This window comes from Felis catus, chromosome A1 (genome assembly GCF_018350175.1).
Source record: "Felis catus isolate Fca126 chromosome A1, F.catus_Fca126_mat1.0, whole genome shotgun sequence".
NCBI classification, from domain to species: domain Eukaryota; kingdom Metazoa; phylum Chordata; class Mammalia; order Carnivora; family Felidae; genus Felis; species Felis catus.
The window spans coordinates 36,166,269-36,184,426 of record NC_058368.1 but is presented as its reverse complement, the minus strand read 5'-3'; the positions used below and the strand labels follow the sequence as shown (position 1 = coordinate 36,184,426).

Here is an 18,158-nt window from a genome sequence, read left to right as displayed (position 1 = left end):
GAATAAATTTAACCTGCTGGGCTCCACAGGTGATCTGAATTCTTGATTTTTATACACCTGTTTCTGAGAGGCTATGGAGTTGGTATACATTCAAGTGTGTTCTATTGTGTGTTACAAATAAGGGCTACTATCTGGAGGAAATCCATTTGAGCAGCCCTTTTTCAGCCATTTCTGTTATACTTTAGGCTCCTTTTCCATTACCAGAACGGCCTCTAATGAGGGCAACTTAACTGGTAGCAATTCTCATACTTACGTGGATATTCTTGATTTGTATTTTTAGTTAGTATTAGACCTGTAGTGAGCTCCAGGTTACTTTAACCTTTGATTGGTGCTGTTGAGAAATGTTAGATTTTTAGGTGGTACTTCATTTTATGAGTGCAACTTTTATGTTATTTAGAACCTAGAATAAATTAAGTAGAGTTGGTATTTTTGGTAGGGGTAGAGAAGAGAAAACTAGAATGCTTTGCCTTTTGCTAGGCTCTCTACCAGGTATTTGATTCTATGAGCTTGTAGCTACAGAATCAGGAAAAGTGCTTGCTTATTTACCTTTTAATTTTTATGATACATGGAACAGCTCTTTCAGAAATAGTGCAAGATAGCTTCAGGTGCACTGTTCTTTTTATTTTTTTAAAGTACCTATATTTGTGTTTGTGTATTTAAAATGTGAATCCAGATGACCTTAAGAAAGGCAGAAATCTTCAACTGTCTAATTACCGGTAGTGATGAGAGTGTAATTTTACTAGCCTGTTGCGAATTTAAAAAGATTTTCTGGTGTTTTACCTGTTAAAATGATCTAGAACGTGTTTTTCTCTGTGTCTCCTGCTCTTTGCTTTCCTCCAGGCAGAACTACACGTAAATCATTCCAAAACAATTAATGCTGCCGTAGTCACAAATTATTGATTTTCCGTTGGTAGGGTATGTAGAATTGCTGCTCTACTTAGATTCTAAAATGAGGCTTTTTAATTGTGTTTTCCAGGAAGATATGAATTTAAATGAAGATAAGAAAGCACCATTGCGGGAAAAGGACTTCAGCATCAAAAAAGAAATGGTGATGCAGTACATTAATACTGCTTCCAAGACAGTAAGTAAAACTGTCAAGTTGAGAGATACTGCTGGAACGTGCTGCAGTGGGGAAAACAATGCGTTTGTCTAATGATGTGCTTAAGTTTGTGGGCAACTGGAATCAGAGGGCTTTTGAGCGTATAAAGGCACAAGTATTGGACGTTTGTTTAATTTGAAAATACTTCTTACAGCTTCTAAAACTGCTGTGGTCCTTTAGCCCCTCACATTGGTGAGGAACACCGACCGACTGGTTGGTTTACTGACTCCAAGACTTCTTTGCCTGTTAGTGGATTCAGATGGCTATTGATCTCTAATGTCACTTATACACCAGGATGATATTTGCATTACAGAAAAGTAAGACTGATGAAATTCTAACTACGTAAATCAGTACACATAATAGTGGCTTAGAGGCATCTCCTTAATGCGAGTTTCCCTACGGATAAAATTATCTTGTAACAAATTATAAATGTAGACGTTGGAAGGAGCATTAAGCGTCCACTCGGCTGCCAGTTTTCTAGGGAAACATGAAATATGTGGGTGGAAGTAATGAGTAAATGTCTAAGAAACCATGACTGGCACACAGAATCAATTATATTTATTTCGTGGGACAACAAATGAGCTTGACCAGTCATATAAAAATTGAATAAATGGATTCGATGAAATCTAGAAATGGAAGCTAATGAAGAAGCAATCAGAAAGACAGCAGAAAATGATTTTGGCTGAATTTAAAATAGAATTGGATTAGAGAAAAATGACTTAACACACTGTACTTTTCACCGGATACTTTAACCAAAGACCAGGTTACAAGAATATAAGTTATTTATACTTTAACTCCATTTATCTCCTAGACCAGTCAGTGACTTGGAGGCCTTTGTTTGGGAAGACAGACTCAAGTGATGTTTAATTTTTAAACATGTCTCAGGTTTGGCATTCTGATGTTTAGTTGTTCAAATCACTGAGTACTATACTTTTTTTTTTGGCTCTCTATGTAGATGGGCACTGTATCCTGCTGTTGTGACAAAAATTGCTTTTTGTCCCTTAATGCTACCTGGACATCACAAATTAGAATTAGGGACTTAAGAGTCAGAGCACTTGTATTTCGGATGACTTATCATCCCTTTGATATTGGGCATCTTGTTTTACCTCTGATGCTCAATTTCCTCATCCTTAAGATGGGACTAATATCTGTATCATCAGCTTGTTGTTAGAATTAAATTGTTGATGCCATGATTGGAACATAACCGGTTTTATAACTGGTGGCTGTCTCTTGTGGTAGCACTGGTGGTTGTAGCAATCGTTTCTTATTTTTTTTCTTTGTGATTTGTTTGTTCTTGCTGTTGAAATCCTTATGGGGCGCCTGGGTGGCTCAGTCGGTTAAGCGTCCGACTTCAGCTCAGGTCACGATCTCGTGGTCCGTGAGTTCGAGCCCCGCGTCGGGCTCTGGGCTGATGGCTCAGAGCCTGGAGCCTGCTTCCGATTCTGTGTCTCCCTCTCTCTCTGCCCCTGCCCCGTTCATGCTCTGTCTCTCTCTGTCTCAAAAATAAATAAAACGTTAAAAAAAAAAAATTTTAAAAAAAGAAATCCTTATGCCATAATTACTGATGTACTTGGATTTATGTTTTTTAAACCTTTTTTTTAATACATGAAATTTATTGTCACATTGGTTTCCATACAATACCCAGTGCTCATCCCAAAAGATGCCCTCCTCAATGCCCATCACCTACCCTTCCCTCCCTCCCACCCCCCCCCCCCCCATCAATGCTCAGTTTGCTCTCAGTTTTCAAGAGTCTTTGGGAGAGCCAAAGACTTGGCTCTCTCCCACTCTAACCTCATTTTTTTTTCCCTTACCCTCCCCCATGGGTTTCTGTCAAAGTTAATGGCAGCCTTTTAAAAAAAGTTTTTAATATTTACTTATTTTTGAGAGAGAATGGGACAACGTGAGCAGGGGAGGGGCAGAGAAGGTGAGCAGGGGAGGGGCAGAGAAGGTGAGCAGGGGAGGGGCAGAGAGAGAGAGGGAGACACAACCCAAAGCAGGCTCCAGGCTCCCAGCTGTCAGTACAGAGCCTGATGCGGGGCTCAAACCCACCAACCACGAGATCATGATCTGAGCTGAAGTTGGACGCTTAACCGACTAAGCCTCCCAGGTGCCCCGGATTTATGTTTGAAAATTCAAGTTGACTGTTAGTGAGTCCGTGTCACATTTATTAAGTGTCTGTATATCAGGCAATATTTTAGGCAATGGAGTTGAAGCACCAGGATGGTCAATCATCGTGGCCTACGGAGTAACATAGGATATACACAACAGAAACACACAAACGTATAATAAGTGAAATGTAATGTGGGGAAAAAAAGCAGGGGGATTGGAGATAATACAACTGTTTTTTTTTTATTGAAATATAGTTAACACAGTGTTACATTAGTTGCAGATGTACAGTAGGATTTACCAGTTCTATACTCATTACAGTGCTCATTACAATAAGTGTACTCTTAATCCCCTTTATTTTACCCATCCCTTCACCCACCCTCCCTCTGACTGAACTGCTGCATAGAGTGATCAGGGAAGACCACCCTGTTAGGGAATTTTAAATCCAACAAGTATGAATTTACTTGATATAATTACAAGAGATACTATATTATTAGAATTGGTTTAGAAAACGTTGGTATAATAGTGCATTTTAGTTCTTGAATTTCAGATAACAAACAGACGTTTTAACAGAAGAACAAATCACTTTGAACTTCATTAGAGTGGATCTATTTCAGTTTGCATTCACTGATTTTAAACTTTAATCCTCTAATCGTTTTGGACTAAGGTTGGAATTTATTTACTAGAATTAGATAATTAGATTATCAGGATTGAAATAGATTAGTTATCTAAAGTATGATTAAAGCATTCACTCCTTTAATTAGTGCTGGGAGGATGGTGACTTTTCCTAGGAGGGTTCTGAATAATTTGGTGGGTGGTTAACATTCTAGGAAGTTCAAGCTGACCAGTCATCTATTTTTGCTCTGGAAGTAGAGACACATTAACTCTCACATACAGACTTTGTCATACCAGGGTATTTAGGTTAATGAGTACCAAAAAAGCTTCTCTGAGGAAAAACCATGAAAATTTATGGATGGGTTGTTCCAGAGAACATGGGGGTATTTGTCAGGTAAATTTTTATAAATTTAGCCTTAGACTTTGCTTTGAGATTCTTTTTGTGGGTAAGCATTAAGTGTGTGTGTGTGTGTGTGTGTGTGTGTGTGTGTGTGTATACATATATATGTATGTATATATGTATATATATGTGTATAAGAAAAGTATATGAAAATGTTTTAGAAATGTTAACCCTCAAACAAGCACTAAACTAGCCAAGCTTGTTTCTTAGAATAGGGGGAAAAAAAACCCCAACAAATTCATAGTAATGCTGACTTTTTCAGTTAGAAAAGATTATTAAAATTTTATTCAGCAAGTAGCCTAGTTAGAGGCTGAAAGTGTCAGATCACAGTTTTCCAACTTCTAGGGTGTAGATGGATAGGTGATCCACATGTGCCCTGTACAGTCTGGAAGCCAGGTGTGCTGGGGGCTTCTGAGGAAGATTTCTTTTCCTTATAAAAAGATCCAGAGCAGAAAACCACTTTCTTTCCTGTTATTTGACATGGTGGTGAGAGGGTGTGGGATCCTTGGCACATGACCCCTTAGAGCTGATGCTCTGGCTATGTACAATCCTGCCTCCAGACTCTCCCATTGTGTGATGGGGTGCCTATTCTTATTTAAGCTACTTGAAGTTGGGATTTTGCTTTGCTGCTGTGCACATGTTGCTGGACTGTCCTGATAGCCTTTTGCCTGCATAGGATCTCTATCTCTAATTAACTCCGGAAATTACTCCCCTCATCAAGTACACTCAGCATACATGAGGATGGGTACTACAAGGCCAGATGGACATTCCTTGGTAAATGGCTTGTCTCAGGTGTTCAGTAGTCAGTGTATTTAAAAAAACTTTCTGAATGAATGAATACAGTCTTGGCTTTTATTTGATTATTGGGTGGATGGTAAGACTATTCTGTAGTAAGTGGTAAGGACCTTGAAGTTAGGATGAGACATGATAGTCCAAATGGAAGAGAATCCATCGTTCCCCAAAAATGTAAGAAGAAAATTCTGGAACAGGACAGAGGATCTCTTAAGCACAATTGCCTAAGAATTTCCCCTATTTTCTAAATGAAAGGCAACTATAATTTAATAAAAGTGCACCTTGTAAATGTGTTATTCAGTCTTGCTTATCCTGACTCTGAGTGTTGTTCTCATTCTTGATTGTGGTTTAATTATTAACCCTTTTCTTCTCTTAAAATTTTTAAAGCACCCCTGCAGGTAATGTTAAATGATGATATTTGTCAGGACTCCTGTGCTGTGAGGGGACGGACCAAGCTAAGGAGATAAATTCTTTAAAAAAATTTTTTTTTAAATATTTGTTTATTTTTGATAGGACACAACAGGGGGAGGAAAAGAGAGAAAGGGAGACACAGAATCTAAAGCAGGCTCCAGGCTCTGAGCTGTCAGCACAGAGCCCAACACGGGGCTCGAACCCACAGACCATGAGATCATGACCTGAGCCGAGGTCGGCCGCCCAACCGACTGAGCCACCCAGGCGCCCTTCAGTAGACGCCTTCTAATAGACTTGCTGCCTTGGTTTTGGTGTATCATACCCTGTATCTGTGATTCCCGGGTTGATGTCAGTCTTTATCTTCTTGTGGGTGCTTGAGTTGTATTCAGGGCGAACTGGCTCTGGGTGTATGATGTCCGGGTTATGTACAAGTCTGTTGACAGGATTAACAGGAAGCCATGGATTACTTGACAAACACTTTTAAAAATGTGTTAAACAGGATACTTGTGGAGAGTAGGATTTAGAGCTATAAGATACTTCTTCTCCCCTCCTGCCCCCACCCCCCATCACAAAGGGATTGTAAGCATAAAAAATTCACCCTACTTTTCCCATCTGTTGAGAAGAATCTTTCATTTGCTCTTTTGCTTCTAGGCATTTTCAGGGTAATCAGTGACCATAGAAAGCTGGAGGAATCCTGGAAGTCAAAACCTACATCCTAGGAAGTGAAAACAAAGCCCTGGAAGCAGGGGTTGGGGGGTGGGGGGGGATGGGGAGTCTCAGAGGTGCAAGAGGGAGGGGAAAAGTGAAATGTAACACATTAGCATTTGCTTGTCCGTACTTTTTGGAATTGACTCCCCCCCCCCCCCCAACTTACTTTTGGATACAAGATGAGACTGTCCTGATAGTTGACTTCTGTATGAATTATGAGTGGACTGCTGTCAGCATGTAGTGGTCTTGTCTTTTGGATGTACCGTTAGGTGTGGATAAAAGGCTCTTAAAATTTCTCTTCAAGATTCTAAGCTTCTCATTCTTTCAAAATACATTAGCTTTTTTTTTTTTTTTTTTACTTTCCCCCCTGAGAGAGAGCGCTTCTTAATTAGAGCATCCAACCTTTATTTCCCATTTATATTCAGTTTTTTCCTTTTGACACCCCCCCCCCCCCCCAGAAAGAAGCAGAATTCCGTCTTGCTGTGCCCAGATATCTGGTAGCTTCCTTGGACTTTGTTAACTGTTCTCTTCCCTAGTCATTCGAGACTGCAGACAGCTGAGGCATGTATTGGAAAAGATTGACTTGGTGTTGCATTTTACTCCTCGAACCCCTAAGTATTTCTGTAGTTCTTGCTTAGACTTCTTTAGTAAGAAATAAACACCAAATATTACAGAACATAACTTTAAAAGGCACATAGAAGACTCACAGGTTTGTGAAACAAGGTAGTAAAATGAATCTAAATTGAGTTTGTAGGTGTAGAGTTATAAGGTCTCATGTGTGTGTCTGTGTACGTGTGTGTGTGTGTGTGTGTGTGTGTGTGTGTGTAGTGTCTAAAGATAATTTGAAAGGTGTTATCATGATACCACTTGTTCTAGCCCAGTAGAGCATGATGTTCAAGTATGGAGAACGTGGTTTTGTCCAATGTTGTCCGTCTACGCATATCTTGATCAGAAAAGATTTTTTTTTGAAAAAATACTAAGTAATACTAGTACTAATTTGTGTTATCTACATAGGTAGAAAAGTTAGATTTCATTTATTCTTAGCTCTGATTTGTTAATGCCCCCGTTGATAATATAGTATTTTCATGCCTTTCATGAAGGCATGGGTCCATTTTCTTTTTCTTTTCTTTTTTCTTTTATTTATTTTTTTAATATGAAATTTATTGTCAGATTGGTTTCCATACAACACCCAGTGCTCATCCCAACAGGTGCCCTCCTCAATGGGGTCCATTTTCATATGTCTTGGAAAACATTGTCAGATACAGATAAATCAGGTTCTTTTTGTTTCCTCTCACTTTTCATCATTTTTACTTAAAAGGTTTATATTTTAGCTGCTGGAAACTTCGATGAACCAGACAGTTTTATACATTCTTGCTAGTTTCAGTTAACATGGATTACTTTTTGGCTTCCATTTCAGGTTAGGGAATTGATCAAAGCACACTTGTAACATAAAAGCTTACTAAAAATTTGTGGCTGGTACTCGGTATTAGACACTTACCTATTTATCAACAATGCCCTTGCTTACGATATTTTGCTTGTTTGTCTCCAGGTCTTGTCTGCTGAGTTGGGGAAAATATTAGAGCCCCAGGGCAATGAAGCAATTTCTTGTTAGAAGTATTTCTTAATAATCTAACTGGCACTTTAATTTCCATTTCTGCCTATATAGGACAGGTTTTATTTATGTACAATTAAAATGATCTTCCAACAGCTCAAATTCATCCAGCTTCATTATGAGTTGTTTCTGGGCGGCACCGGTGGCATTTAATGTTCTCTATTACTGCAGTGTGTTCTTGCTTAGGCAGGAGATGATAATGAAGAAACCAGTCAGCTTTTTTCTTTCTTTCTTTCTTTCTTTCTTTTCTTTTTTTTTTTTTTATAAGAAATTAGGTTTAAGTTAGCATTGTGGATTTTCGATCTTTTAAACACCTTAAAGATACCTTTTCTTATAGCCATTTTTTAAAAGACTCACCAGAAATACTTATTTACTGGTCAAATGTAGAGTTTTGGTCACTGATGCTTATACCATTGGAGATCATCTGCGGCTGTCTTTATCTTTCTCATTGAGTTGGGTCTTGGTCTGAGATATTTTGATCTGCTCATAATTTTTAGCTTTTATGAATGTAATTAAACTTCTCATGACTGATAACTGCAAAAGTAGTAAAAAAAAAAAAAAAACCTTTGAGAGTGCTAGAAAAAAGAGGCATGTGATTTGATGGAGATGGAAATAATGAGCAAATAGCCCTATGGAACCTTTTAAAAGAAGAAAATGTTCTGAAGGAATATGAGAAAATGAAAATGCTACCTATATAGAGTTGCCTTTCAGTGAGTGAAGGGGAAAGGTAACTGATGAATTGAGGGCAAAGAGAGTGGTCAGGAACAATAGCCCTCAACCTTGATATTCATTAGAATCCTCTGGAGAACTTAAAAAAAAAATAGCTGTCTGAACCCTACCATTTAACAAGTCAGAATTCCTGCAGGTGGTACCAAGGCACCAGTATTTAGAAAATCTGTCTTGGTGATGCTACTGTACAATCAGAGATGAAAACTAGCCCAGAGATGGGCTCTACAGGATGAGCCTCATCAGTAGATGTCTGCTAGTGTAACATTAATTCAACAAAAGACTAGGAGTTGATGGAATTTAAAGGCAAAGCATAGAGGCTGTTAATTAATAAAGGGCCTTTGGGTTCAAGGCTAGCTTGAATGTACATAAGGTCAAATTGGTGTTCAAGTAGCATACTGTAGCTACTAAGAAATCCTGATACTTGGCCACTTAACATTTCCCTCTGATGATTTTATCTATTATAACAGATGGAAGAACTGGTCTGTTTTGGGAAAAGATGCCTAATAGAACAGTATTAGTAAGAAGAAAAAGAGTATGCCTGCTTTAAAACCTTTAGTGGACTGACTTATCTTCCCAGTTGGCGGTAAACTTAAAACCCCTTTAATTTAGTTTGGACTTAAGAGACAGCCTTTCAGTTCTTAATTTCTAAACAGAATAAATTTTATACATACTTAGAAAAATACTTCATAGGTTAATTGGATGCACAAAAAGCATTAATTATTAATTTTATGCTTCCTTGATTTATTACCTTTCCTAACTGGTGTAATACAATGGTTTCCCCCCACTTCGAAGAAAATACGGTTGGTATATCTTCTGATATGTATCACATATCAATGTAATACAAAACTATTTCAAATCCTTTTAAAATCCGAAAGCCTTCAGGCATAGATGAAGTAAACTGGGAACTCTATCCTTGGGTCATTATGTGAAAAAATGCTTAAAAAGTAAATTTAGACAAACTTAGGCTTTGACTGCTTCTTGTATGTTAATACTGTTATACAAGATGGTTTTTTTTTTTTTTTTTTTTTGGTAGATTTTTTGTTCCTTGGGAAAGCTGTTCTATTACACTGTTGGTGAGTTAAGTGATTATCTGACATGGTTTTTGTAAAGAATGGTTTTGTTCTACTCCTTGAGTAGACATTTTTGTAGTTGAGTTTGTTTATATCAGGTCTGGAATATGTCTTAGGATGTCTCTACATTTTTAAAATGAGTAAGGCCTATGGAGTGACATCCCAAGATTTGCAGCTAGAACGAGAAACCAGGATTTTTTTTTCAACTTTTTATTATAAATAGTTATAGAAAACAGCAAAACCAAATATGCAGCTTAACAAATTTTCATAAGGGAAACACCAGGTTGACAAATGGAACTTGCCAGCCACTTGAGAAAGCCCTGCATCTACCCTGTCCATCTCAAACCTCTCCCCCCAACCTCTTTTTTTGAACTACTGACTGATTGACTTTTATAGGGGTCACTTCCTTCTCATCTTATTTCTCCATCTTCTATCCATGGACACTTAGGCTGCTTCCATAATTTGGCTGTTGTACACAATGCTGCGATAAACATAGGAGTATATGTATCCTTTTGGATTAGTGTTTGTGTATTTTTTTGGGTAAACATCCAGTAGTACGATTAATGGATCGTAGGATAGTTCCATTTTTAACTTTTTGCGGAAACTTTATACTATTTTCCAGAGTGGCTGTAGCAGTTTGCATTCCCATCAGCAGTACATAAGGGTTCCTATTTCTCCACATCATTTCCAACATCCTCTCCTGTTTCTTGTGTTTTTGATGTTAGCCGTTCTGACAGGTGTGAGGTGTGAGGTGATCTCTCCTTGTAGTATTGATTTGCATTTCCCTGATGATGAGCATCTTCTCTTGTGTCTGCTGGCCATCTGTATGTCTTTGGAAAAATGTCTCTTCATGCCTTCTGCCCAATATTAATTGGATTATTTGTGTTTTTGGGTGTTGGGTGTTTTAAGTTCTTCATGTATTTTGGAATTACCCTTTATCAGAGAGGCCATTTGCAAATATCTTGTCTCATTCTGTAGGTTGTCTTTTAGTTTTGTTGTTTTCTTTGCAATGCAGAAGCTCTTTATTTTGATGTAGTCTCAACAGTTTATTTTTGCTTTTGTTTTCCTTTCCCTGGGGGACATATCTAGGAGAAAGTTGCTGCGTCCATTGCCAGAGAAATTACTGCCTGTGCTCTGTTCTAGGATTTTTACAGTTTCAGGTCTCATATTTAGGCCCTTTTAATATATTTTGAATTTATCTTTGTGTGTGGTATAAGCCCGTGGTCCAGTTTCATTCTCTTGCATGTCGCTGTCCAGTTTTCCCAACATGGTTTGTTGAAGAGTCTTTTTCCCATTGCGTATTCTTTTTGGAACACATTTGTAAAGAGTCCTTTCCTCTCCAATACTGATTACTTCATGATCTAGGAAATTTGGGATAAATGCTTTATTCTTTTTCCTTTGCCAGTTTTCACTATACTGAATTGGTTTCCTATCACCCTCTGAAGGTAACCAATTACAAATTTTTTTTTTAAGTGTTTGTTTAATTTGGAGGGAGAGCACAAGTTGGAAGAGGCAGAGAAAGGGTGACAGATAATCTGAAGCAGGTTCTGTGCTGAGAGCACAGAGCCCAATGTGGGGCTCGAACCCATGAACCGTGAGGGCATGACCTGAACCAAAATCAGACCTGTAACTGAGTCACCCAGGTGTTCCTGAAAGTAACCAGTTTTTGATATTAAGATATTATTACTTGGGCACCTGGGTGGTTCAGTTGGTTAAGCATCTGACTCCTGATTTTAGGTCAGGTCGTGAGCTCATGCTTTGCGAAATTAAGCCCCACATGAGGATCTGCGCTGACAATGAGCTTGCTTGATATTCTCTCTCTCCCTCTCTCTATGCTCCTTTCCTGCTCACACATGCATGTGTGTGTGTGTGGGTGCGCACACATGAGCTCTCTCTCTCTCAAAATAAACTTAAAAAAAGTTATCCTATGTCATTAGGATAACTTATGCATCGTAATTACTACTCTTAGTGAAGCTCAGATTGTCCTGTCTTTGACCAGCAGGCCCTTGCCCGGGTGCTCCTAGTCATTTTGGCATGACCCTAGGAATTTTGGATTGTTTCATTCCTATCTGGCAAGGTCTGACAAACCAGGTTCCTTTCTCACTGTGCCTGGAATCAATCATTTCCTTCAGGGGGAAGTGGTATTTCAAGAACAGTGTGGGTGTCATGGATGCTTATTGCTAATAGGTTAATTGTTGTTTCCAGGACTTTTCAGTGGAGATCTAGCAAAAGAAAAACAAAGCTGTGTGTATATATTCAAAAAAGGTTTCTTTTGCGTATGCTGTGTCCGACTGCTGCTCTTGTACTATATCTGCATTAAACATATGTAGACTTATGTAGACATTACATTTTACATTTCTTTCTAGTTCCCATTTAGCCTTTCCTTCTATGAATAACTATTTAGCCCCCATTTCATCTTTATTTGCAAGTAACTGTATTTTAATGCTCACCATCAGTCCTTAAGTTGATATTTCTCTAGACATTTGTCTGAAGTTTGTTTTGTAATAGATTCCTTCAAAGGGCTCCTGGGAACAGTATTTCCTGAGTATTGCATATTGATAACTGTATATGCCTTTTATTGCTTAGTCAGTTATATTTGGCAATAAAATCTTTGGCTCACATGGTTTTTTCCCTTAGGATCTTAAACATACCATTTTCTTCTGGCATAAAGCATGACAGTATTGGTGTCCAAAGTTCTGTGGATAACTAAGTATTATCCCTTACAGGTTACTGGCTCTTTTGTTTAAAATGTTTATTTTGAGAGATAGCGTGTGCGTGCGAGAGCTTGAGCACACACAGGGGAGGGGCAGAGGGAGAGAGAGAATCCCAAGCAGGATTTGCACTCAGCACAGGATCCCACTACTGTGAGATCATGACCTGAGCCAATATTAAGGGTTGAATGCTTAACACGCTGAGCCACTCCGGCACCCTGTTTTCATCTAGATGTCTGAGTTGGGATTATCTGATATGTAATATACCTTCATTATGTGCTTTTTTTCCCTCACTTAAATTTCATGAAACTGTTCTATTGTCCTGCCTTGGTTTCTTCTTCAGGGATCCTGTTATCTGTATATTAGACTTGCATATCTTCATTATGCCACTTTGTCCCAAATCCTTTTTATCTTATTTTTGTTGTTCTTATTCTCTGTAGTGTAGTCCCCTCCCTCTCCCCCTCTTCTTCTTCTTTTTCTTTTTAAGTTTTATTTATTTTAGTAATCTCTACACCCAACATGGGGCTCGAACTCACAACCCTGAGATCAAGAATTGTATGCTCTTCTGATTGAGCCAGCCAGGCACCACTGTAGTCTTCACTTCTAAGTGAAGACTTCACTTTTTTTTTAAATTTATTTTAGTTTCTACCCCCTGCTCCGAGTTCTCATACCTCATTTCTGAGTTTTTGGAATTCTGTTTTAATTTTTTTCCCACTGGGTCTTCTATATTCTCTCAGTGTCTCTTAACTCATATTGAAATTGTAAGTTACCTTGCCACGTCTTATGGTTTTGTTTTTGTGGTGACTGTTCATCTTCTGTATGAATGTTCTCTGTTTTAATTTCATCCTCAGCACTTTCTCCACAGCGCGGGTGCTGTCCTGCAGTTCATGGGACACAGACTGCTCCTGTCTCTTTAGATTTTTTTTTTTTTTCTTTTTTTTGCCACTTGCGCTCACCCACAATTGGAGTGGGCTGTACTCCACCCAGTTTTAGCTGCTGTTCGCAGATTAACCTACTGGGTTTTCTAATGACCACTAGTGGGCTCTTCTGGGGTGATCGTGTCTTCATGTCCGTCAGCCACCTTCTTGCCTCCTCTGTTTGTTCACACACACACACACACACACACACACACACACACACTGACAACGTGTAGGTTTTGAGGTTGTTAGTGGTTTGTTTCCAACCACTTGTATTTTGAGGATCACAGAGATAAGTTGTTGCTCAGAATTGTTAGGTTTTTGGTTTTGCCCTTTAGTCGTTTTTTCTGTGGGAATCCAGTGAGTTTCAAAACCTCCACTGCTGCTGCCATCTGCCCAAATCCTCCAGTCTTCTCATTGTGAGTTTCATATTCTTGGTCTGATGCCAATTTATGTCTTGGGCTAAAAAAACAATTCAGGATTACCAGCATTCTTCCTCTTGCCTGTCCTAGCCCCCTTGCCGTTCAGGGTAGAAAATCATGACTGATTAAGGAATGACGTTTCTCTGTGTAACCTTAACTCCTAGCTCTGGGTTTTGCTGTTTATGCAACCTGTAAACTTTCATCAAACCTCTTAATGGTCCATGACCTACAAATAGATTTAAATAAAACACTAGTTTTAGTTTTAATTTCTATATTATGTTTATGTGGTGCTATCATCTTCTCCTATAATTTCCATAAGTTATGCAGAATGCATCCTTTTTTATATCCCATGGATAGTTGGAAAATTCAGACTGCCCTTCAGTACTTTACCCCACCCCTGGAAAAATAGGTCTCATCTGCTTGTGTGTGTCTATAAATTAGTGAGTGTGTTAAAGCTATCACAGCATGAAATCACTTCAAGCACTGTGAAAGACTATCTTAAAGAATTTAAATTGATTGCAGATGTTAGTGCAATTAAGCAGGCCTGATGAGCTCAGAATCCTGTTTCTCAGATTTGAATATGAATGCATTTAAAAAAATTACAGTGATGTACTCCATGTAAATGGAGTTCATAGGCATCTGAGAGTTTATTTCACCTTGTATTATAAAATGGTTCAGCAACGTGAAAAGTGCTGTGTGACCCCTTTTGCAGATACGTACACTACTTGGAAAATGTATCACTAATGAAAATGTATCACTCTTCTTAAGAATATAGTTCCGTGCTGTCCTTAACCGACCAGAATTGACTTTGAATCATTATTTCCTTCATTATTTCATTTGTCTACCAATTTGTTTGTCCACCTGTTGTGCCTATTAATTTATTTAAAAACTATTCTATAGAGAGAACTATAGTATCTCTGCCCCATTTTTAAGAAAAAAGTTTAACAAGCCAACAGAGTTGGCTTAGATAATGAAAGCCTGGGACCTTTTTTCCCCTTGAGGTCAGACTTTTTGACTGCTAGACTTCTACCTCCCTGTAGTGGCTTTGGCTTTAAACCGCTGACATGTAAAAGAAATTTTCTGTTTTAAAATACAACCTACTAGGGACATCTGGGTAGTTCAGTCAGTTAAGCGTCCGACTTCGGCTCGGGTCATGATCTGATGGTTTGTGGGTTCAAGCCCTACGTCAAGCCCTGTGCTGACAGCTAGGAGCCTGGAGCCTGCTTTGGATTCTGTGTCTCCCTTTCTCTCTGCCCCTCCCTTGCTTACATGCTGGCATGCGCACGCTCTCTCTCTCTCTCTCTCTCTCTCTCTCTCTCTCTCTCAAAAATACTAGAAAATTAAAAAAAAATACAACCTACTGGGTTGCAAATTAGAAAGTGAATTCTGAAATAAGACTAACAAGATCAAGTAGAGTGTACGGTATGTTCATTTTCAATTTATTTCAAATTGATCCGTGCACATTAAGTAATTAAACCCATCAATTTCTGTAACACCTTGTAAAATGTTATGGACATTAGGACTTTATTATATATACAGTAGTAAAATAAATTACAAAAATGATGAGTAACTGTATTTAGATACTGTTTTTAAATACTAAGAAAATTACTAAAATGTTGAAGTATACTAATAATAATTTGAAATAGGAACAAAGACTGCATTATATCTTTTCCAGGAGGTATGAATTATTAAATTTGTGTTGAACAATATTTTATGAAAGCCTATTTTACTCATCATGGCAGGCCATGTTTTTCTGAGTTCAGAATCCAGCTTTGTTACTTTTAGCTGTGTGATTTGAAAAAACTCATTATCCCTAAGACCTGGCTTACTTAATAATAAAGTTTAGGAGTGTTAATGTTGGAACATATAGTATGGGAAGTAGGGCAGTGATTACATAAGTTCAAGCCATCAGAGGTTAAAGTGTGAAATGACACTGGGCAAAAGTATGCTACAGCTGAAGCATTCTTAAATTGGCTTCATCATGGAATAAAGTTGAATAAATTATTAAAACTAGGCATCATAAAAATTATTTTTGGTGCTACCTAAAAAATAAACCAACATATTCACATGCCAATCTTTGGATATACAGCCAAGTCATTTTCTTTGAATAGAAATTGCTCCTACTTTGATTTTTTCCTATGCACGAGACATACCTGTGAAGTGTCATCTGTGAGCATTCGTGTGATTTAATTTGACCAAGAATTTATACTTGTATCGCAGTCTAAGTTCAAACTTAGATTTGTATGATTTCTTGAGAGTATGATCTTGTCAGTTACTTGGCCCATACCTAATTGGAAAACAAGGTTTTTTAAAACATCCATCCTAATCTTGTCTTTTCTAAGCATCGAAGTCATTTATCACAGAAACAACTTATCCTTCATTCTTACGTATGATTATGTTAACAGGAACAGATATTATTATAGCTCATAAACTGTTGGGGATACAAAAAATCAACTCTTTGTAGTCACAGAATTCAATTCATGGGAGTAACTATGTTACTATGTGTAGTTACAGTATGCTTTCAGAATAATGGGAATATAACTTACAGAATAATGGAAAGCTTGATCTTGGATGCCTATATCCAGCACCTTAAGGAGGTCCCACGGTGGATTTTTTTCTCTTCTCGTTATCTCTCCAATGGGGTCATAAAAATATAATTTTCCATAATTTAAAATTTTCCCCTACTTAATTATTCTACCCTCTGTTAGAAATAGTTGTCTCAGTTCAAATGGATTCAAGGAAAAGCAGGAACGTATTGACACATGCACCTGAAAAGCTATTGGCTTCAGATGGGCCTAGATATAGGTTTGGTTTCAAACAGACCTAGATCTAGGTTCTCAAATGACGTAGGGACTCAGTCTTTCTATGTTGGCTGCATTTTACTGTGTCTTGGCAGGTTCTTTCCATGGTATATCTAAATGGCTAGCAGAAGCTTCTGGCTTAACTCCTGTATTTTAGGTCAGTAGTCTCCAAAAAGTCTTGATCACTTAACCCATTAATTTTTTTTTTTAAAAATTATCATATACTAATAAATATTGGCTTATTATAAACATATCTACTGTACTAGTAATTCATATTTGTCATAGTCATTTTATATATAAACTAATGTGTTAACATGTTAATCTCAAATGGGTGATGTGAATTGAAACTATTAAGATAGAAATGATTTCATTTGAGAATTTTGCCTCCTTCACAAATGTTTGGTTTCCCTTTTGTTATGAACACATTTTAGCTATGCCACATTGGTGATAGACACTGGTAAGTTGCCTTTTTCCTCAAATATTTTTCCACAATCTACAAATTACTTTCTGACTTGCTATTTTCATGAACTATAAATTTTTCTGGGTTTGGTGCCTATTTTAAGATAAAACAAATGCTCAAGTTCAAATTTTTTATCTGTTTTCTCCAAAAAAATTGTCTCCTGCCCCTTAATTTTAAAGGTCTTAGTTTTAAATTGCCCATTCTATTTTTAAAAAATTCTTCTTAATGTTTGTTTATTTTTGACAGAGAGAGAGACAGAGACAGAGCATGAGTGGGGGAGGAGCAGAGAGAGAGGGAGACACTGAATCTGAAACAGGCTTCAGGCTCTGAGCTGTCAGCACAGAGCCCGATGTGGGGCTTGAACCCACAAACCATGAGATCATGACCTGAGCCGAAGTCGGACGCTCAACCGACTGAGCCACCCTGGCTTCCCAATTGCCCATTCTATTTTTAATAACTGACCCAATCCTATCCATTCAGCAGTGTTCTGGGAGCATGCATAAACCTGCAGTAGCCACTGCAGTTCTCTGAAGTTCAAGGTGACTTCCTTCTTGCCTAGGTCAACCCTTTCTTATTTGTTGCTTCTATCCATTTCTCTGTTTTACTGCAAACTAGCTCTCAGCCTCTGCGTAGCCACATTTAAAGACTTGTTTGAATTTGCTGTTTTGACCTCCGCATTACCACTCTTTCTGCCCACTGGGTTACTATTTGAGGGCCCTGAGTAAGAAATGATGTGCCCTTTCTCTGCCTTTCTATGTTATATTGGAGAAAAATGGCATTGAGGTCATGTGTCACATGGACAAGATAGGTCGCTTTAAGATAGTCTTATCTTTGTGAATTTGTGATTGTCCACATATGATGGATCTTGAAGGCTCATAAACTTGGTCAACATTCCAAGACTTAATACGCATTTTGTGAACAGGTATACGAGCTAATAGAGACTAATAGAGACTAATAGCTAATAGAGACTAATAAGCTAATAGAGACTGTATAAAAATCCAAATGCCACTTTCATAACATAATGAGAAATATCATTAAGGAGGAAATTGTTTTTAACTAGTCTATATAAGAAGCTAAATGATGGAGAATTGTTTATTTGGTATTGGATGATATGCCATGAGCATAACAGTGTGTGTACCCGCAGTGTTATATGCTTTTCTTACCTTAACTGTTCTCATACTTCATATAATTATCCACTGAATTAATGTGATAGACGAGAAGCTCCATGAAGGTGGGGAATACCTGATGGGGTACAAACTAGATATTTGTGTTAATGGGCCTGGTACTCCCCTTCCTGGAAAGTCT

General features: G+C 37.9%; 1 protein-coding gene across 3 annotated transcripts in view; it reads left to right on the top strand.

Annotated features, from left to right (window-relative positions):
- DIAPH3 (diaphanous related formin 3) overlaps positions 1–18,158 on the top strand; it is a 506,099-nt gene that overhangs the window by 66,935 nt on the left and 421,006 nt on the right. For all 3 annotated transcript variants that reach the window (XM_006927330.5, XM_045053868.1, XM_045053865.1), the window contains one exon: positions 977–1,081. In XM_006927330.5, the coding sequence (XP_006927392.4) occupies positions 977–1,081 (105 nt within the window). The remainder of the gene's footprint in view (positions 1–976; positions 1,082–18,158) is intronic.